The sequence below is a fragment of the Hesperophylax consimilis genome, chromosome 23 (genome assembly GCF_061612785.1).
Source record: "Hesperophylax consimilis isolate HC1 chromosome 23, BYU_Hcon_1.0, whole genome shotgun sequence".
Classification (NCBI taxonomy): domain Eukaryota; kingdom Metazoa; phylum Arthropoda; class Insecta; order Trichoptera; family Limnephilidae; genus Hesperophylax; species Hesperophylax consimilis.
In genome coordinates this window covers 30,225,117-30,248,936 of record NC_142858.1, presented here as the reverse complement: position 1 = coordinate 30,248,936, position 23,820 = coordinate 30,225,117, and the positions used below count along the sequence as shown (strand labels likewise).

The 23,820-nt window shown below is 34.2% G+C and overlaps 1 protein-coding gene across 1 annotated transcript in view; it reads left to right on the top strand.

Moving 5' to 3' along the window:
* The window catches only part of mfr (ferlin family C2 domain-containing myoferlin misfire), a 193,117-nt gene that overhangs the window by 104,731 nt on the left and 64,566 nt on the right, over positions 1–23,820 (top strand). The window contains exon 4 of the mRNA XM_089645736.1: positions 17,705–17,890. Coding sequence (XP_089501862.1) covers positions 17,705–17,890 — 186 coding nt within the window. The remainder of the gene's footprint in view (positions 1–17,704; positions 17,891–23,820) is intronic.

Below are 23,820 nucleotides of genomic sequence, written 5' to 3'. Positions count from 1 at the left end.
TAAACCATTTTGGATGCTTTGATTCTTTGAATTTTATTAAGGGTATACAGTCTATGATAATGGCAATTATTTTATAATAAAATGATTCTGTATTATAGATTATATTGTTTTCCTTGAGAAAAGTCCTATCTACTTTGCTGAGATGGTCATTAATATCATTGTAATAGGCATTCTTGAAATTAAAACTAGAACTTGAGAGTTTAATATTTTTTTTAACATTGTTTGGAATAATTACTGACAGTGGAGGATGATGATTATCAATGGGAAGGAAAGACTCTAATGCTTTACTAACTATTATGTCCTCTTCATTTGAGAAAACAAGATCTAGGAGTAGGAGGAGTAGGAATAGGATACGTCCTATTAAAGAGTTTTTGTATATTTGGCTTTACAGTGTGGTGATCTAAATAAGTCGTTCGATATGGGGTTGTGTTCAGGGAAACGAAATGCTATCTTTTATAGTAGATATGATGAATCAACCAGATTGTTTACGATTTTGTATAAGAATAGGACATCAGATTTTTTTCTGCGTTTATACAAAGCGGTAAGGTCGATGATAATAATATAATAAGATGATCACTAAAGCGATACGATAGGTATTTAATAAATTTGGATATTATCAATACGATCAATGTATGTTTGATATTGAGGATTCCAAATAACTGAGGCAAGCTGGAGTTGTGACCTTACATATGACATAAATAGTAGAATTAGTATGTGTGCTACAGTGCAAAGGCTTTGTAATGCGGATAATAAATTGGTGATTTTTTCCATGATTTTACTTAATATGAATAGTTTAGAGAGAGGTCTACAATTTTCAATATTATGTTTATCCCCTTTTAAAAACAGGTGTTACAAATGCTTTGTTCCAAATACTTGGAAATACACCTTCTTTAAAAGATTTTTTAATGTAGTGTTACAGGAGTAACTAGTTTTTCAGCACAATTAACATTGTGTGTAATTTATCACAACCTGCACTCTTTTTCGTATCAATGTTTTTGCTATTGGGGTGTTATGCCGTGTTGCGCTAACCCCTTCTTTAGCCAACGTTTCGGACAGCATAGCAGTGTCCATCATCAGGGCAGATGTGTTATTTGAGGTTGTATTTTTTTTTTTTTTTTTTTTCTAGATTCTTATGTTCCATCAAGTGGTGAATCATTTACATTTACTGAATTTAAAGTTAATGTTCTTTATACAAATAGAACGGCGTCATATGCGCCTCACAATTTTTACCTCATATGGGTTTATTTAAATATTACCTGGCTTTTATAGACTTAGAGGCCTTGTATTTTCTCGGTAGGGAAAAAATTGTTACCTAAAAACCCTACTAAAATTGCATATATTATTCAGCATCAGCACCAGCAGCGACCTACAGCGGCCATATACTACATACGTGTCTGTTTGTGTTGTGTTGGGATCGGGGAGGAAATTTGGCTGCGTCCTATTGTTGGAATCCTTCCGCATTTGCCTGATGGAGTAAGGGAAACCGCAGAAAACCTTATCCAGGAAGGAGCGGCCGATAGTCAACTTGAAACATATACGGCCTTCAGTAACATCGGTATATGATGTCCTGCATTTTGTGGTGCGTGTGTCTGTTTTTATGTTAATATATACTTATGGGAAGGTAGAAAATAAACATACATATACATACAAATTATAAAATATTATATAAATAGATATATAAACATTATATATTTAGGAAGGAAGTCGGGAGTTTAGGAAATACCTACTGCTCGCTACTCGTCCGCGTCTGATTCTGGTATGTACCAAATGTGGTCATGGTCCATGAGGATGTGTTTAGGTAGTCTGTGTGAATATTTGAATGTCAGGTCGCTCGGAGCATTGTATTGTCCTATGTCTCGTATGAGTGGATTTTTACTAAGTCTGAGTGATTTGTAAAAGTGTTCAGTCAGTCTGTGTGTGAATTCGTATAGAGTTGGAATTTGTTCTCGTTCGTGTAATCTCTTCAGGTTTGTTCTGAGTCTCGTGTTGTATGTGATTTTAATACAGAGATTTTGAAGTGTCTGTAGTTTAGTGTGGTCTGAGTGTGAGATACTGCTCCATACGGGAATCGCATAAGACAGTACCGGGCGAATAAGCGAGTTTGGTTTTGGGAAGTAGCGGGCTTCGTCTGTTGAAAATTGGCTTCATCATGCCGATCGCTTGTCGCGTGCGCGTGTGCATCTTGGCTTGGTGAGATTTCCAGTTGAGGCGGGAGTCCATGGTCAGGCCCAGATATGTCACTTCATCTTTCCATTCAATGCTGTGTCCTCCCATTTCGATATTAAAGTCAGGTGTTCTATTTACAAGTTTTCTCGTGAACATGATGGCTTCGGTTTTCGCCTCGTTCAGTTTCAGGCGCCATTTTTTGTAGTACTCTACAAGCGCTCTCTGTAGGTAAATAGCGGCCATATTCGCTTTCAGCGAGGAAACGTAAAGTTTGACGTCATCTGCGTAGATAGACAGATTGCATCTCTCGTCTCGGGGAATGTCGTAGGTGAACAGAATGAAGAGGAATGGTCCCAGTAAACTTCCTTGTGGCACGCCTTTTGGAATCTCACGCGTTGAAGATAGCACGTTCCTTATGAACACTCTGAACGATCTATTCTTTAGGTATTCCTGTACCTAAAGAATAGATATAATAGGGATATTTGGGAGAAAAATTTATGGTTCTTGATGGAACATAGTGATCAATGGCTTCATAAATAATTTAGTAGAATTTATTAGTAGTTTCTTCCATACCCACTGTATTAAAAATATTTGACCAGTCAAATTGCTCTAAAAACTCATTAATCTTGATATAGTTAGCTTAATTAAATAAAAAAAACTTGTTGTGGTTGATGTTTTAAGTAAGGTTATTTTTAAAATCTTATTTCTATTTTGAAGGATTTGTGGTGCAAGTCTTCGGTTAAAAGAGGAGAAATGCAAGGTTGTAAAGAGTAGTTCATTTGGTTATAGCTAGATTAAGAACACGTTGATTTACGTTTAAGAGGAAGCTAAAAGCCGAAAATGTGTATATTCTTGGTATACCTTATATTGTAGGTAATAGGCATTAAAATCGCTTGACAAACGGAGTCTAGAAACGTTCGATTTCAAGCACAAAATTGGGTTTTTATTTATTTTGTAAATAATTTTATAAGAAATGAAAAAAGTTAATCAAGTGAAACTGTCACAGATAATCTTAGCTATAATAATGATTTTTTTAAAGTTGTTTCCTTTACGCGTTCATATATTTCTATTTTTATTTGTTTATATTTGTTATCGAATAATTTTACTCAAGCGAAACGATAGGAAAACCTATAATTTATCCAAAGCTTATTTTTTGGTATTCATAATGTACTCCGATTCGTTATAAAGATTAATCAAAATAGTAATTTAGCATTAAGCTTCGCCTTAAGATGTTATTGTATTAATAAAAGTTACAAAGAGATGAAAATTCAATCACAGTAGAGCTAGCTTTGTCAGTAGGTGTTTGTGAAGTCATCTGTTTTCTGAATTTAGATCCCAGTTCTAGAAATATTATAATTACTTATTAGAATAAAACCATTAGAATAAAACCGTTCAATCGGAGCTGACTAGCGGACTCAAAGTAATATTAAAGGTTTTTAAAATTATTTGTGCCATGGGGATGGTGAGAACAGCAAATATTAATTTTTACTATAGGTAGTTGAAGTATTGGTTACGCATATATCTTCATCCTCTAATGTGGACCAGCTAGGTTGATGAGTAACATTATGTTTGGGCTGGACGGCAATAAGAACACCCCCTCCCAATGTTTGACCTGTGAGATTATAGTTTCTATCACGTCTAAAAACATTATATCTGTCGTCAAATATCTCCCGATCACAAATATTATCGAGAAGCCAAGTTTCTGTAATACAGATACCATCAAAGACAGTTAGAACAGCCCTAAGAAAGTCATGTTTTGTACGCAATCCACGTATGTTTTGATAATATACGGTTAAAGAAGCCATATTGTAAAACATAAATAAGATATCACAAAAATTCCATTTCCATAATAATAATAAAAATGATGGTATGGTAAAGTAGTAATTCGAGTTCGATTTATGTAGAAAAAAAGGTGCGATGTAAATTTAACCTCTTACGAGACGTATGATATGCCATAACTTGATTAAAAGAAATTTGTTTACTGGAAGTTATAAGATCAATGAGTAGTTTTAAATTGTATATGCTACTTAAAAATACTAAATGCTAAAAACAATGAAAACAAAAAAAAATTGATTAAATAGTGTAAGTGAAATCATTGGAGTATTTGAAAGGAGTCATGCTATTTTGTTTTTGTTTATTCTACAAATAGGAGAACCGTCATTTGTTCTCATAAATATAAAACAGTTTTTTGTCCACAGGTATTTATAATTTTTTTTCAGTTTTAAGTTCACTGGCTTTCTTCATAAGTAACTTGTTAGAAGGCGTGAGGTGATCATTGAGGAATATACGGCTTGCTACTCCTGGAAGGCCGATATCTACTGAAGTCAAGGTCCTGTGGCGACGAGCAGCTGCTAACAAAGCGTCCTTGCAATCTCGCCGAAGAAGACGTATTATTATATTTGATGTAGATGTGGATGTGGATGTGATTTTAGAAGCTGCCGTTGGCCATGGTCACACTCTATGAATGAAGTCAATCTCCCCTTTTTGTTGTTGGTAATATTCATTATAATATCCTGAAGGTTTTCACTTCTTGCCATCGAAACTTCGTAAATTTCAACATAAGATAGTCTATCGTATTGTTCTCGTTGATTCATTTTCATATTTATGTCCTTTATAACTTCCTTTAAATGAATAACTTCGCATTCCAGAGAAACAATTTTAGCGGTTTTGCTGCTCAAAGCTAACATTTTGGTGTTTAAAGTTTCAATTTGTGAAGATAAAAATTCCAATGATTTTATAATAGGTTCTAATTGATCTGTAAAGTCCTTGAATCGTGCTCTATTTAGCTTACGAACAATATTTTTTCCATCACCTTAAGTCTTAAGAACTGGTTAAGAATTTCATTTAAATTTATAGGATTATCGGTACTTTGTTTGTTTGCCCTCGTATTATTTTTTATTTTGTTGTTCAAATTAGAATATCACCAAACTAACTAACTAAAGTTACTAACTAAATTGAGAAATAATAATTATCAACGTGATTGGTTTTATTTCGAACACTCAGCCAATAACAGTACGGGTGGAGATTTAATAACCAATGTATAACATTGTAAAACACGTCCCCGCAGCTATCGATTTTAGACTTTTCGACTCAAAATAAAAGGTATTATGTTCCAAATTCACCTCTGACCTTTCTTCAGGCCCACAATGCATTTCTCTATTCGATGAGGACAACCGATAGCATTATGCGGCGGTGGTGCGGGAGAGAGGGAGAGTGTGGTAGGGGAGGGGGGGAGTTGCGCGGTGCACTGAATTAGTACTGTATCAAAATATAACTAGCCGTTGGAAACAATAGTTATATTGTTTCAACGTCCAACGCTGTTGATAATAATTAGCGTCAATAGTTGAAATATAATACCTACTTTCGAATATTATTCAACGCAGTCAACGATTCAACTGCCTAATAAATAAAAGGGTTAAGAGTTTGCACTTCGTGAACAACATTACTCGATATTTCAAATGGTCTTTTGGTATGTAACTCCTGCTAGACGTTTTTCTTTTATTTTTCCATCCAATACGGCCGATACACAGCGCCAAGGGACAACCAAATTTATCAACGACAAGCAAAAAATATCCAACGTCGACCGCCTAGCTACGTTTTGTACCCATTGTTTTCAACAGTTTGGCTTGTTAAATCAAAAGGGTCAAAATATTACACTTCGTGAACGATATTATGCCTAATTTGAAATGGTCTTTTGGTAATGTACGTACCTACTGCACGTTTGTTTTGATTTTCCCGTCCAATACGGCCGATACACAGCGCCAATGGACAATCAAATTTATCAACAACAAGTAAAATATATCTTCAATGTTTTTAATATTTCAACAGGGTAATGTTTTCAACACCGAAACCAACGTCTTCCAACAGTTTCAACTTTATTGTAGGATTATTATTACGTGTGTGGGGCATAGAGATAATCATAATACATCAATGATCCGGGGAACCACCCGTTAATGGGGATTTCCTAAAACGATTTTGATCTATTTTTTGTTTGTTTTTTTGTTGGTATCGTGTCGATCTCCTATACGTTTAGTTTGATTGTACTGGCTTGTCGCGCGTCTATTCAATCTGTTTTTGTTAATTGTTTTACTTAGGATGTAATAATACATTAAAATTTGATGACCAAACTAATTTGTAATTGAATAATAATTATTAGTGTTAGTGTCGTAGTGTGATTGAACTTGATAAATATTATAATTGGACTGATGATAAATATTAAACAGTTGAACAGATGGTGATTTATTACTCTAATCCCAACACTGTTAATGTGTTTAAAAATATACCTAGTTCACGAACTTTTGTTAAGGGGGGTACCTACTCCCTCGGAAGAACAAGACTATTCGCAAGATATTTCTGAAAATCAAACAGAATCTTCAGACGAACCGTTATAATTTTGGAATGCATTAAATTCAGTAGTCGAAAAAATTAAGTCAGTGAATAATCCAAATAACAAATTCCGCAAAGAACTGGATATGTACCTCGAAATGGATCTTCTTTATAGAAAGAGTTGTCCCCTGAAATGGTGGAAGGAACATGAAGTATATTTTGCGAATTTGAAAAAATCTTCATAGAACAATGCAGTATTGTAGCAACATCCGTTCCTTGTGAACGAATTTTTTCCAAGACTGGACAAATTATATCCGACCGCAGGTGCAGTTTTAAGGCTGGAAAAGTGCGACAGCTGGTGTTTTTGAATATGGATTCGAAAATATAGAAATGGGTAAAAAAAACAATCTGGAAATAACCTTTATGACTTAATAATCGTAAATATTGTATTTTTTTTATATATTCAATAATATTGTTATTGGGTTTATAAAAACAGTTTATTTTTAAACAAGTTCTGCTGTGTAATTATTATTACGCGTGACAGTTTGATAATGCCTTCAGAGGGCGAAACAGCTGTCACGCGTAATAATAATTACACAGCAGAACTTGTTTAAAAATAAACTGTTTTTATAAACCAATAACAATATTATTGAATATATAAAAAAATAAAAAATAAAATGGAGTTCTACAAATTAAACTTAATAACAATAAAAAAAAGTAAATATTGTACATAAATAATTTGATGTGTAAAAACTTCTGAACTGTGCTAAAAAAAGTGGGACCTTAAATAGACTGAGCTTGGAGTAAACCTATCAAATTATGTACATCATAGTTTAATTTTTCTGAAAAAACGTCTAATCTTATTAATTTTTAAAACTGGACATTATATTCTTACAAATAACTAAGCCGAATAAGCATCAAAATTCGAAATACTTGGACCGTAATTTTTTATAACGTTTAATGCTTTATGATAATTTGAATATGTGGAGATATTAGTAAATTATCTAAAAAAATATAATTACAAATGTGATGAATGAGGTTTCATCGAGTATGGAGATTAAGCACTGAAAACAGACCTGAGTTAATAAATCACTAGAAATAATCAATTATATTATTTCTAGTGATTTATTAACGTTATTTTCAACACTTGAAAATCGCCAACGATAACGACGTTGGCGTTGGATGGAATTATCGTCAACGCCCAGTACTAAACTTAATGTATTTTCTCATCAATTTTCCCATTAAATTTGTCCTGATTTCATTATTTACACTGTTAAGCGCATTATACAAAGATGTTTTACACAACCCCCTTTACACAAAGATGGCGACAAGTATCAAACAACCAACTACCGTCCTATAGCGATTCTCTCCGCACCTGCTAAACTATTGGAAATAATTATCCATAAATATGTTTATACCAAAGTTGAACCATTCTTGATCGAACAACAACATGGATTTAGACATGGCCGATCAACCACTACAAATTTAATGGTATTTACAGATTACTTGTCGAGAGCACTCGATAACAACGAGCAAGTTGACGCATCTTACCATGACTTTGCAAAGGCTTTCGATAGAGTTGATCACTTAGTGCTTCTAAATAGGCTCGAAGAAATTGGTTTTTCGGAAAACTTATTGAAACTCTTTTGTAACTATTTGAGTGAAAGAGAACAATTCGTGTCCTATGGTGAGTTCAACTCTAATGCATATCCTACAAATTCTGGTGTGCCGCAGGGATCCAATTTAGGACCCCTATTGTTTTTAATTTTTATAAACAATATTCAGGGAAAGATTAAATTCGTCCGTTTTCTACTTTTTGCCGATGACATCAAACTCTTTCTGAGAATAAGATCGATAGAAGACTGTAGAAAGCTCCAGGAAGATATCGATGCAATTATTGACTGGAGTATTGATAACAAACTTGGGTTCAACTTCCAAAAATGTTCAGTGATGTGCTTTACAAGGGCACACAAGACCATATATTTTAATTACAAAATGAAAGATACGTCACTGAAGCACATGGTGACTTGCAAGGACTTGGGAATTGTGTACGACATTCGCTTAACATTTCACGCTCATATTGAAAAGATCTGTAAATCAGCCACTAAGATGTTGGGTTTTGTCATACACAATTCGAAAGACTTGACCAACCTTGCAGTAATAAGGCTGCTTTACTTTAGCTTAGTGCGTAGCATTCTCGAGAATGGATCTCAGGTATGGGGGCCAGAGGACACTGTCTATGTACTAATGGTCGAGAAGATACAAAAAAAGTTTTTACGATACCTCTACATGAGAGAGTTTGGTTATTACCCATGGCTGTTTCCAACAGCATTTATCTCGGGAATGCTGGGTATATGCAGCCTTAGTTCCAGAAGGGATGTTGCATTACTCCTGATGGCGTATAAGCTACTAAACGGTTTAGTATCAATACCAGACATTCTGGCTAAAATAGGATTTTATGTCCCGGATAATTTCGCGCGAGGCCGCCAACACAGGCTTTTGATTATTCCTAGGTGCAGAACTAACTTACCAATGGTGATGCCCTTGGGAAGAATCACTAGGTTAATTAACTGCCTCGCAGGAAATGTGGATATTTTCCACATGTCCTACAACGTATTTAAACGTGAAATATTATTATTCAATACTTAAAATTGTAAATCTAAATTTGAAACTTTTTTCTTTGTCCCACTTGTAAATGTACCTATTTGTTATTCACTTTTTTGTAAATGTTAATTATCGATATTGCAATGTTCTGGTTCATACTGTTTTTGCAAATAAACAATAAATAAATAAATAAATAAATAAATTATAATGAATTTCATCCGCGGGTTTTTCTAGAACGGCTTAGTCATCGTGATTCTATTAAATTTACTGTTCTGCATTTTAGTCAACACTGTCAAATGATTTATTCGCACTGATGTCGAGTAAGTAATTGAAATGTCAACAAACGACAAACTACTACGTCAAATATATTTAACATCAGGGGGAATAGTGGGGTATTTTCACAAACCTTGTAAGTTGAACATATATATGATTCTGTTATATACTAAATATTGGGAAATTAAGAGAGTAATTAGGAACATCTAAATACAGTAGAGATGAATATAGACTGATAATAAATAAAGGGAAAAACAGGCAATTATTTAGTTAATTATTTTTTTTTTTGGTAAACTAATGTTTAAGACAAGATTTTTTATGCATAGCACAAAGGGTAACAATTATTTTATAAGCAATAATTGTTGAATGAAACACTAGTATATATTGAATTATTTCGCGGATAAGAGATAAGCCGCCATAGCTCAGTGGTCAGAGCTGTCGACCGGAAATCGAAAGGACACGGGTTCAAGTCCCGTTGGCGTCATGTATCTTTTATCAGGAGATTTTTCAATGTGGATGAGTGTTTCAGGCTAATAATTATTGCTTATAAAATAATAATTATTTAGTTAACTATTTCTGAAAGTAAAACTTCAGTTTTAGTTTAAGTTTGTCGATATCCTTTAATTTCTTTATTTCAATCGGAAAGTTGTTGAAATACTTTATATGAAATAATTTAATAGTTATTTTGCATTTGTTTGGTATTACATTTTGGGATATTGATATAGGTGGGTTTTTTGATCCGAAATCTGCAAATGGCGTTTCTGTTGGATATGTACGTTTCCGATATACTCGTATAGTCTTTCTTGAGGATTAGCTTCTGGACCACTTTGATCGGGGTTAGAATCTTATTGTATGACCCCCCTCATTCTATAATTCCGTGCGTAGTATTCTCTTTTTAGGTTACTTACGTTTTAAAATATTTCTCAATCTAATGAATATATATACACACTTTCTGATATGCGTAACAAAATTAAAATTATTATTTTATTTTAAAGCGTTATAGTAAATTTGTCCGTCAACATAAAAAAAATGCGGTAATTATTTTTTTACAACATTTAAGCCGTGGAAACAATGGTGGAAACACAATTCGAAGAGTGAAAATAAAAATAAATGCTTATTATGTCCACTACTTTCTATGATACATGGTTCAATTTTTATTAAAACTGTCAAGACCCACTCATTGTGAAAATAATAAAACTAAAGCACTTCTCACAGTAAGTTATTTGAATTCTGCACACAAATTACCCTTCGCAAAGTAGACAGTTAGTTTTTTTGTATTTCTTGGGCATTAACCATGTAAAAATTTTTAGACATTTTTGTTTTATTGAGTTTTATTTTATTTTTTAAGATTGCTAGTAACGACACGGTTGTGTCGAAACCGGTTGCAAAGTACACGAAATTTAAGCAACAAATGTACATTAAACAATAAAACTCAACAAAACCAAAAAATAGACAGTTAGTACCTGTTTCATTCGCTTTCTAAACCCGATTTGGGAGGCGGTATGGGTACCGCCGCCCCGGGAACCATTTATTGGATAACCAACACCTCTGCCATAGGGCACCCCAAATGGCCAGCTATGGTGGGTGATTTAGCAGGGGTTCCCTGGTTCATCTCGTGAGGTGTGTACAGGATGCGCCTGCCCACCAGCTGCGTGGCGGGCCAGATCGGGAGAGGCTGGTTCGGGAAAACCATTTGACCTCTCCTACTGGTCTCACGACCCATCGCCTTGCGCCGCAGCAGGACGAATAAATCCATATGTCCGTTACTCCTACAACACTGATCCCTAGATTCCTCGTATTTCAAATTCAGAATCAACAATATAATCCTAGTTAACACATAACTAATTTTTCCCATATTTTTGGCTGCTATCTTTTTGAATGAATACAAATTTCTAAAGAATTTATTTCTAACCTAGTGTCTCGGATTAACATATCCGATTTGTATTAATATGGGACACCTATTGACATTATCTAAAAGTTCCAACTTATTGGAATAACTTTTCGTTTTTTAACTTTTGAAGGTTATAACCATAATGTAACATATCATTGAAGAAGAAGAAGATAATACTGAGAAATCTAAACGATACATGAAACAGATCGTGATATTTGTTTATGAATGAGCACAAAAGTAACCGTTTATTTTAAATATTTTTCTATAATAAGTAATTCTACAATTTCGACGGCTTACTTACTACTAGAAAGCACGCTTCCATAGATAGCGTTATTTATTTTTTTTAAATACAATTTTTGCAAGTTATGCTTAACGAATTATTGGTTTGCTCTCGTCGGTAGATTCTAGCTCTACTCTACCGACAGAGCTGATGGATCCTATCTCTTTCAGTCATATTTAACTGCAATCATACTTCGAATAGCAACTACCAACATTATCTTCATTTTCTCACCGCACATTTTTACTACCTATTATCTTTATGTATGATCGCAAGATTCAACTTAACTAAAAGCAATCTAGATAACATCTTGGATAAATACATCATATTTTAATTTTAATGCGTGACATCTATTGACTTTTTTGCAAGTCTAGGGTGATTTATTTTTGGGTTGCGACTGTCATGTAATTAATATTAAGTGAGGTCACCTCGAGGGTTCTGTAGCTATATTAAGTATTCTGTACGCCAATTTGCTTGTTTAAATCCACCCGTCTCTCTAACGTAAGACGTATAAAACACAGGGTGGGTTTAGCACTTAAATTTAGCTAGGTTATATTTCCATGATGCGCTTCCTCCTAAGTTCTCATGTAGTGGACTTTTGCCTCGAATTGTTGTCAATGTTGAGAGTGCATGTTATTTCGCTTCTCGTATCAATAGTGAAAAGCCCAATAAAAATGTAATTTTCATCCACAAGTTATTTTCATTACCAATTATGGATTTCCTCTTCGTATCTACATATATATCTGAATTAGAATAAAATTGTACGCTTTTGTCCATCATATGGATTTAAGGGTCTTATTACAAAGATAATTTGATTCGAATTGCTTCGATTTCGTAAATGTGAAATGTATAAAACGAGAACCAAACAACTGCAAACTCCAGACGACTCCGCACGTAACCAATATAAAGTTGTCCCTATAATATTAATAATACCTCCAACTTCTGACATTTCGCATATATTATGATGGCAACATTAAAGCGACTATTAACTCTCTCTTCGATAGCTTAGAAATGTAATAAAATACTTATTTAATTGTAAGAATTATGTTTTAATTTCTGATTTGTACATTTCACGTTTTATGCAATAAAAAACATTTTATTGCTCGCTTTTTATGCTCGGATTTAACGAATTCTTATTATATTTCTCAAAACGATTTTTGTTGTTTGTCATTGTTACATCCGTAAACTGTACACACAGAAACCCTTTATGGGACATTGTTACATCCGTAAACTGTACACACAGAAACCCTCTATGGGACATTGTTACATCAGTAAACTGTACACACAGAAACCCTTTATGGGACATTTGTTACATCCGTAAACTGTAGACGCAGAAACTCTTCATGGGACATTGTTACATCCGTAAACTGTACACACAGAACCTCTTTATGAAGTTTTCACTATGGTAGGTTTATATGTATGTATAATACAAGCATGTTATATTTATTGAAAATAGAGTAAAGTCAATGATATGTAATCAAGTCGTCAGAAATATTTATAGGCGCTTACATTGCTAACGCCGCGCTGGCTAAACATTATGAGATACATTAAAATAATGTACTACGGAATTGTTTACTAGTAGTTTAAAAAGGCCCGCAGAAAAGTTCGCGACGCCATATGTCTGCCTCACAAAGGGTGACCGGATAAATCATCAAAATGATAATACATCACATCTTTAAAAAGTTATATAAAGTCATGGAAATTCATGAAACAAAAACTTTATTAACTGGGTAAGTAGGTTAGGTTAGGTTAAGTTAAAATTATTTTTTTCATAGTTTTAAATGACTTTATATCACTTTTTTAAGGTATGTTGAATAGTCACTGAGTTGAGTAATCATGGAACCTTCACAAAGATAACTCCCAGCAACGCCGGGTACACGTTGCTGGGAGTTATCTTTGTGAGGGTTCCATGAAGGAAATGTCTACGTCATTATTAATATTAATAATGACGTAGACAGGAACCCTCACAAAGATAACTCTCAGCAACGCCGGGTACACGTAACTCCCAGCAACGTGTACCCGGCGTTGCTGGGAGTTATCTTTGTGAGGGTTCCATGAAGGAAATGTCTACGTCATTATTAATATTAATAATGACGTAGACAGGAACCCTCACAAAGATAACTCCCAGCAACGCCGGGTATACGTCAGCTAGTAATAAACATAAATTCAATTTGCCGCCATTAAAGGAAATGTCTACGTCAATATGCTGCACTAGCGCCGTATAGCGGCTAGTGTTGTTAATATTGCCGCATTTCACTGGAGTTGGACGTATTATTAATATTAGGGTATTTGGTGCAACCTAACATTTTAGCAGCTTTATTCGTGATTTGTTGTATATGTAGGTTTCATGGTAGTTTACTGTCACGGGTTATTCCAAATCACTGGTTATCACTGGTCAATCTGCTGAGTAACCGTCCAAGAAATCACTGGTACGTAACGTACGTCTGTTAACACCCTGCATACATTGTACTTAGTGGTATATATGTTCACAGACGTGAAGCCCGCGCACGCGCGCCACGCCAAGTCATTGCTCCGCTCGCAGAGACATACATAATAACTTTGGCCGGCTTCCTCGAATTGAAAATTCGGAATGCCCCGGCTTAGGTTCAACAAATATCTTTTCCAATTTTCGCATCGAAAATAAATCAGCATTAAAAAATAAGTAAAGTTTTATTCCAACTTACTAAGAGGCATAAAACTTTACTGTGCTACTACTTTGTCTGCGGGTCTGAGGTATACACATCATTTCAAAGTGTTTTTTTTTTAAATTATTTATTTCGTGTTTCGTCGATTTCATAACGACCCATGTGGGAGTGGCCTTACTATCAAAGGACAAAACCAACTTATATATGACGTCAAGCGTACCCCGCCAGATTTCGATCGTTTTTGCGGGCTTTGAAAATTAATTCAAACCTTGAAAATTATTTCAATAATAGAGAAGTTAATAAACTCCGATAGTATTTTTTTAAGATATACCAACATTCCAGGGTTATGAACAACCGGACAATATTTGAAAATCTCCAGACACTATTTATAAGTGAAAAGTGTTACTTATGTCATGAGGATTGTATCTTCATCAATACGAGGGCACGCCAAAAAATGCTCTGCAAAAAAAATTTAAATCGTAGTTTATACTGGTTAAATATACCGGTCATTGAATATCTGTGGAACAGTAGTGAACCTTTTACACTATTCAAATTAAAACGGCCCCGAAATGTACATTTAAAGTGATAAAAATGATTTAAAACCTGTGGAAGTGAGCAAAGTGAATAAAGTGCTGTCGCAAATAAGAATTCAACCAAACCATTTGACAGTTTCAAAGGCTCACATCACTAATATACCGATAAAATCTCAATTCTCGATGTACCGGTGATAATTTAGTGGATTAAGCCGCAGACGTCGCTCATTCCCCAAGGAACTGAGTTCGCTTCTCGCCGAAACCAAAAGATTTTTAATTTTTTTATTATTATTAAATAATAAAGCTACTTGTCAACAGATGTCAGCTGACACATAAACATTACCATTAATAATTTAATACTTACACTACCTGACAACAGATAGCAATGAACATAAGAATTTGAAAATAATACTACTTACCGCTAATGTGGATGGCAACAGATGGCAATAGGTGTATTTTTTTTAAATAATAATAAATAAATATTATTATACTTTTGATGTCGCTATTCCAAATTCTTGTAATATTCAAAAATATGTTAATGAAAAAATAAGAAAATACAAAAATGAGATTAAAAGAATTTGGCATTCTCAGACTATAAAAATATTACCATTCGTTATTTCGGCTACTGGGATTATACCTAGCTCTCTCATTCAAAATGTAGGCGTATTAGATCTATCAAAAAATTTATATATAAATATGCAAAAGTCGGTCATTTTGACTACATGTAGGATAACGAAAGATTTTTTAAATATTTATATTGAGGGATCAGTAGGATTTATAGGCCCTGTTAGGTTCTTGTATTGTTTTGTATTTATTTTGCTTATATAATGCACTTGCATAATGTTGATTGACTAGATGATCATTTGTGGAAAAGTGTGTGGAAGGGTTTAGTTTTTCCTATGGGGAAGATTTAGCCCGGACATAAAATCGGAAAAAGAAAAATAAAACTGAGTTATCTACAAAAATGAAAAAGGAAACAAAACGCCAAAAAAAAACGGACCCGTTTACAAAATTATTTACAACACCACGATCCACAAACAAACAAAATGAGGATGATGTATCGTCTGATACAGAATATAATAGAGCAGAAGAAGAATCAATATTAATAGAAACAAACGAAGTGAATAATGCTCTAATCAACTCAAGAATCATAATAAATTCTGTGAAAACAACACTCACAGAAAGCAAAGGAAATATATCTGTAAATCAAAAAGAAAAAATAAACGAGGGGATGGATCAACTATTCGAAGCTCATCTAGTGGCAGAAAATAAAGATGAAGGGCGAATTAAAAATACTCCTACCGCTAATACAAAAAGTTACCCAAAATTTTTATGAAGTAAAAAAAAATATGCAGGAAAATAAAACGCTTTTCATTAACATGAATAGTAAAAATGAAGACATTAAAAAAGATATTAGAAAAATAAACTTACCTGAAACCTATGCAAAAAAGGTAAAAAAAAACACAAACCAGTTGTTATCATAAAACCAAAAAAGAAGTAACAGGAAAATAATGAAACAGAGGGTGAAATAAAAGGCAATAGCAAATTTTGAAGTTACCGGCATGAGAAATTTTAAGGATGGAGGGTTTTAGTAGAATTTAAAAATGCCACAGATATTAACAAGGTTCATAATGAGGTGATAGTTTTCAAGTACGAAAGTTCAATTTTTTGTATGTTGAAAATAATCTTCTTCTGTGTATTGTTCTTGGCTCGGCGTTCTTAATGAAATATTTAACAATGGCGAGTGACGTGTGTCGTGTCGTCAGGAATGGCATTGAGAAGCATGGATTAAAGACTGGAGAGTACAGCCACTGGGGACTTGTTGAATTGACACGTGACACGGCATTGTTTGGGGTATTTTCCACAACCTTTGATAATGTTTCAAGGTTCTTGACAAAACAAAGAAAATAACAAACAAGCCAATATAATAATATTAATAGGGTTAGCCCAACCTATTACTTTATTCTGATTTTTCCGAGGACTTAAAGATTTTCTCTCTGTTCTGTTTTTCCCGGTTGCCAATTCTCAAATGTAATTTGTACGAGTTTTGAAAAAGTTAAACTTAAGTGATTTTCCAAATTTTTCGCCATAACTTGCATATTTTTCACATTTCTTTGGTTATATCCACACGAAGGCCGCACTACGCACTGTGCAGCTCCCAGCAGCTTCAGTTGAAAGGGAAAAATAAAATGCATTAAATAAATTGTGACAATTATACGTAATATATTCGGGACTTCCCGACAACGTTCAGGTATTTAATAACTCACTTGCTAGTTGGGAGCGGCTTAGTGCGCTGTGCGGAAGTCATGTAGGATATTATTGTTAACTATATCAAACAAAAATTTTAAACAGAAAAATCAGAAAAAGATTTGGTCGCCCCTATAAATTGAACCCGGGAACAACTGAGTTAATTCAGCCTTATCAGTCATATTTAACTGTATCATACTTCGACTAAAAACATTTTCTTAAAGCATTTTAATATTCACTGCTATCTTTTTGTATGTTTGTAAGATTCCTTCCGAACTAAGTGCAAATTAGATGGTGTCTTGTAAAAATACATCCATTTTTGTTTTAATGTACGACTTCTATTGACTTTGCAAAAAGTCTAGGATGAATATTTTATTTGTATTTTTGGAAAAACTTAATGAGTAAAATCTCAACTTGTGATTTTGAATCATGGAAGACAATATTAGCGAGTAACTAAATTCATGATTTTATTACAAACGATTAATAAATGTAATTTTTTATAAATACATGATAGTTCACATGTCACTGTTGTGCTGCAAATGGTGAATAATTATGTATATTGGTGATAAATAAATAAATAAAAAGGGAGATTTGGCATGGATTGCCAAGTTAGAGCAATCTGCACGGAATATCAAAGCGGCTTTGCAATGAAAGTAGTGCGTTATCATAATAACAGTTGTTTACAATGTACGATTAAACCTCCCCGGCGTAATACGTGTGACCCATGTGTGGTGTTCTCCAGGTGTTCAGTTGGCCGATCGGCCCCCCACTGACGATCGAAGAGCGCATCTACGTGGTGCTCCTCGGCGGCTGGGTGCGCAGGCCCACCGCGCGCCTCGTGCTGCCCTTGGCCTCCGCCGTGCGCGCGCCGAACACGACGATCAGCCTCACGCACCACTTGCTGGATCTAAGGCAGAAGCCGCTAAAGGTGAGTGTCAACTAATTATTACACTATGTATTCACAGATACGAGAAAACCTTTAGTGTCCAATATACAACCCCAGATTGCATTATTAAGTGAAGATGATATAAAATTATTTTAGAAAGCATGATACAAGTACGTATTACACTTACACTACACGTTATTCTCTGTTATCACTCAAATATTATGTTGTTTTATTCGGCAAATACATTTTCAAATATGACAATGAAATCGTAAACACGTACTGTTCTAGATAAGTACCTACCATGATCAAACTGCGTCAAAACATTTGATATAAAATAATTGTGCATGTATTTTAATCTGACTTTTTAATATTCATTTCTATTTTCTTCAATATTATTTATTTGAGAAAATCACAAAATTTATCATTTGTAAAATTTATTTAAAAAAACATGAGGACGCTTCGTTTCTTCGACCCATTCTTTTTTTATTTGAGAAAACACAGATACAGATAATAATAATAAACATAGCAGTCGTTAAAAGAAATTTTCGTTTAAAAGTTATCCATTTTTTGTATCTCGGAAGTCAGATGTTTTGATCTCTGATATTTTCACTGATAAATCATGACAAATCTATGCCACATCAGACAATAAATATATGTGATACCATTGCGCTACATAAATTAAAATTTTATGTGTATTTTTTTTCCAATAATATATATTATTTTTTTAAACAGGAACATTTCTCAACTCCACTGTGGAACATATAGTTATTTGACACGTTTGAGAAATATCTTCACATCTTATTGTTCGTTCTACCTGTAAAAAGTGTGGTAGGGTAATATTATTCTTAAAACAGACATTCCGGATAGCGGGCTTTCTCATTGTTGAAATTAAGTAAGTAAATTTTACCGTCTTACCAGATAATGTGTTCATATATTTACCACATGCAGTTTCCCCAGATATATTCAGAGAAGTGAATTTGAAACGTATCATTAAGGATACGTTGGCAAAGAGGCAAAGGTATAAGAGGTAAAGCTGAGCTTGTGTGTTTGGAGGCTATTGACATTAAAGCCATTAAGAAGTATTGTTACATCAAACTGTACGTTACAGAAAACCTAAGGTTGCAAATATCCAGCAATCCCAAGAAAAAGCATCCACAATTCGGGAGGCGGGTTTAGGTGCCGCCGCCCCGCGAACAATTTATTGGACAACCAAAGGAAAACTGATTTTTTGCAAGTGAATAGAACCTAGTGCAGGGATTATTTTTACAGAAGTTCCCCACTCCTCCCCCGCTTGCTTCCCCCCCTGTGCCGCCAAACATTAAAATTTTAAGTTCTACTAAAATATAAATGAGAAAATTGCTTCCAGTAATGAATTTATCATAAAGTTACCTAAAATAATCTGGAATAAAACTATTGTTTATCTGCAATAGTTAAGCAAATAATAATGAGAAATTTGTAAAAAAATATATTTATTTTAAATAAGTTTTTTGAAGATGGACATTTTTCTTAATTTTAAGGAAAATGTTTCGATTAAACTGTTTTTCAAATTTAATAATCTTTAAAATTATGTACAATATTGATTACCTTTATTCTTCTTACTCATCAAGTGCTTTACTTGGTAGGCGAATCAAAATCGGATTTGGTGAGTATTTCTGGTAGAAAAACTATCATGTCCATGTCTCACTCAAGTTATAAAGTACTAGATGACTGATATAGATACATGGAAAAGGATGTAAATCTGGAGAGTTTGAATATATTTAAAAATGGCCATATGATGGTTAAAGCTACCTGATGTATCGGAAATCAATCGCGAGGGTGATGATTTAATTCCTGAAACATGAATCTGTTTACATGACCTGTAACAAAGAAGAGATTTAACGATAATGGACCTGATATTACAAAAAGAAATTAATCACACCCTAATAACCTTGTCATCAATAGATACAGACAAGTTTGTTTTTCTATCTACAAAGAATGTACGTATCTTACCATTTAATTGAAGGGTTGTCGTCATTAGACACTTTTTCATCTTATCTTGAAGGTGACAGATATCAAATATCTCTAACATAAGAGATGAGCCTCCTACGATGAAGACCCAAGTGTTAGACAATGCCGATGAAGGTAAAAACATTAGGTAGCCCAAACATTTATTTATTGGTAAAGGTAAGAGACAAACAGCTTATACATAAAATATAAATATATACATGTTAAATACAGTCAAGCCAAAAAAGTCTCCTATATTAAAATTGATTGGAGATGGAGATTTATTGTATAAAAAAAAAATATATATTTTAGGTGAGGAGGGGAGGAATAGGAATTTAGGATGATAGGATAACATATTTAGGATAACATATTTCATGCCATGGGAGGAATTAAGTGCATCGTACATCATTCCATCTTTCATGCCATGGGAGGAATTAAGTGCATAGTACATCACTCCATCTTTCATGCCATGGGAGGAATTAAGTGTATAGTGCATCACTCCATTTTTCAAAGACACGACAAAGTTATGTAGCTCGTCCGCGGTGTCTAAGGCTGGCCGCATACATACGTTTTCCGTATTCGATTTCCGAATTCGTTTTCCGTATTCGGACATCCGAATGCACGGAATCAGTAGAAAATACATTAACTGCCGCACACGTTCGTTTTAGTTCCGAACGGAACAAATTCCTTACGCACGTTCCGAATGCGAGCCGGCGCGTTCGGAGTAACCGAATGGAAAAAACCTAATGACGTCATGCGGAACGCAGCTATTGCATACAGTTTGTTTATACCGATGCAAACATTCGGAAATTTCTGTTCAGTAATTCAGTTTTGCCAACGGATCTTGACCTAATATCACCGTTTCTCATACATAAGGTAGCGTAAAGTAGCCGAATTTGCTGTTAGGTGGGACATGTTTAAAATTGATGCTTTTACGTGAAAATAAAAATTTCGTGGAGGGGGGGGGTGGCTAGAGAATTTCAAAAAAATAAAATTTGTCCCCAGAAAATAAAAAAAATTCATGGGGGGTGGCTAGAGAATTTCAAGAAAATATAAAATTTGTCCCCAGAAAAATAAATTTCATGGGAGGGGGGGTGGCTAGAGAATTTCGGGACATGTTTAAAATTGATGTTTTTGAAGTAGCTTAATTGGCGACCAGTCGCCTTTTAGATTTTTTCGGCGCCGATTCTCGATCTGAGTAGCCTAAATGGCGATATATCGCCCTTGTTGGCAACACTGGAACTGACGTTTATACATTCCGAATGAAGAACAACGAACGTTTGCGCTAGTCTCACGGAATTACGAATACGGAAAACGAATTCGGAAATCGAATACGGAAAACGTATGTATGCGGCCAGCCTAAGTTTTGGAAATCAAGAAAACATCCAACAAAAATTCTTCGTGTAGAGAATAAAGAGTGGTTTGAAAATGTAACCTTCAAAGATGTCAGTCAGTAAATAGTAATATCTTTCAGAAAAGAGCATGTTGATTCTGTATCTTTATTTCCCTATCTCTTGAAGTGGTTGTTGGAACAGACACAGATCTACTAGTATTGCTTATAGCTTTGCTGGTTTTCTTTACTTCGTTGTTTCAATTGCCACTTCTACCATCACCAACCAGTATATTGTATTCTCAGGGTGGGAAGCAAGCGGAGGAGTGGGACTGTTGTAAAAATACTCCGTATGGAAGGTACTATTCACTTGCAAAAATTCAGCTTTCCCCTAATTTGTTCCAGCTCAATGCGTTCATTAGCTGGGCTAATAGGTCACCCCAAGTGGTTCGTTACGTTTAGTGATTTAGCAGGGGTGCTTGGGATCAGGATGCGCCTCCCCGCCGTGGCGTAGCATGGCGTGAGAGATCGAGAGAGGCTGATTTAAGGAGAACCTTTGACCTATTCAACTGGTCTCGAGACCCGTTGCCTTTTTACTGGCCTTCAAAAAACTCTTTAAAAATAGATAACCTCTGTGCATTCGCCGAGCTTACAAAGGTACAAAGAATGCCCCGAAAAATATTAATAAAACACGCCTAGTTCTGTTATTTATCATGCCATTTACAAAGGATGCCCCGAAAAAATGTTAAAAAAAACACATCTGGCTCTGTTATTTATCATGTGAGGTACAAAGGATGCCTCGAAAAATATAAATAAACATATCTGGTAATGTAATTTATCTTGTCAGGTATGAACAAAATTCTTTAAATATATGATTGCTCTATTTAAAATAACTCAGGGCTTATTAAATGTTTTAATTATTCATTGCCACTATTAACTATAATTAGTAACTTTAACATTCGTATTTAGAAAATATCTACCTTTTACACCATCCTATTCATTATTAAAACCTACTACGGAGCCAACAGAATGTTGATATTTCTTTTGTACAATTTTCATTAAAAATAAATGTGTATATCTGACCTCGTCAAACTCAACATAAAGCCCGGCAACGCTATATATATGAAATTAAATTTAATATTATGCCGATGTATAAAGGACGCTTATGAAACCGGGAGAGCATTATAGTAAAATAAAGTGGTTTAAAATAAAGGTATATATATATATAGATTACATTGTTAACAAATTTGACTTATAATTTCACAAAATTATTATATAATGTATGCCCTTATGGGCGTATAGTATAATTAATTAAATCACTGATCCCACAGAAATGCAGCGACCGTTACGTACATTCCAAATAATGTGATTTCAGAAAAAATTACATTTGGTCGTCAGTGCCCAACAATGTAAACTTTTGGGGCGTGAGCGCTCCTTCACGGGAACTGGTGTGAAAAGCAACGATTTCACCAATTACCTTCATGTGCTCGTGGAAACGAATTTAGTTATACAAACGGAATGGGACATATTATTTATATTTGTAGTAAGCTTACTTAAAAATTTTCCCGGGTTTTATAAAACTTGTTAACCTACATAATTAAAAACGATAATTTCAGTTGTGTGTCCCTGTGTAACTCAATGCAATGACCTTAAGAACTGAGCTTGATTTTCAAAATTGGCACTGATTGTCGGAACGGTTCGGACCAGTGAAGAAGTAGGCATGAAAATTATTTTAATATACCTATGTGGAAATTGTTTAAAATTGTATGCTTTCAGCTTCACAAATATACCGTGATTTTTCACGGGTCTGCGCTGGTATCATAATATATTGTATGCAGTCTTATACAAAAACATATTTTAGAGTTCTGCTTGCTAACTTATGAATATTTTTCTCTTCAATCAGGAATCACAGAGAAAAAAGGTATATTTGTATTTACGTAACTAACATTTGGTAGTTATCCATAATCTATTTTATAAGACATCAAATAATAATAATCTGATATTTTGAATAGTTCCGTTTTACAATATATCATAAGTTCCTATGATCTATTTAATTTTATTGTTTACAAACAGAAACAGAAAACATTTAGTTTAAGCTTGGAGAAGATTTGTAGCTTTACACACAGATGACACCATAGTAAAAATACTGGCCAATATTTTACATAATGCTATTGTATTATTTATTACCAGCCGTAGCCAGTGAGACTATGGCATCCCCAATTGGGGTATGTTGTGAGGATGAAGGTAGGGGGAAAGGGAAGGAGATGGGGAAGAGGAAAGTGATGAAGAAAGTGAACCATTCGATCTGGTCACCAAACACGGCCAAAATTATTTCAAGAAACGTTTCAATTCTGTCTTACACCAGGGTGATACTGAGAGTATCTTCCACTCTGGAACGTGCCGCAAGTATACTTTATATTATTTTAAATTAGTACTTTGTGAAATAACACAAATTGATCAAATAAAATTTACTTGCGCACACCGGGATTTGAACCCGTGACTTCCAGCTTGCTAGTCGACATATTTACCCCTCGACCACGGTATGTATCTAAATCTGAATCGCTAATGATTATTAAAGTTTTTATATTCAGTGGTCTCTGTAATTATTTATCAACTAAAAGTATGATTGTATAAAATACAAAATTGACAATATTTGTTT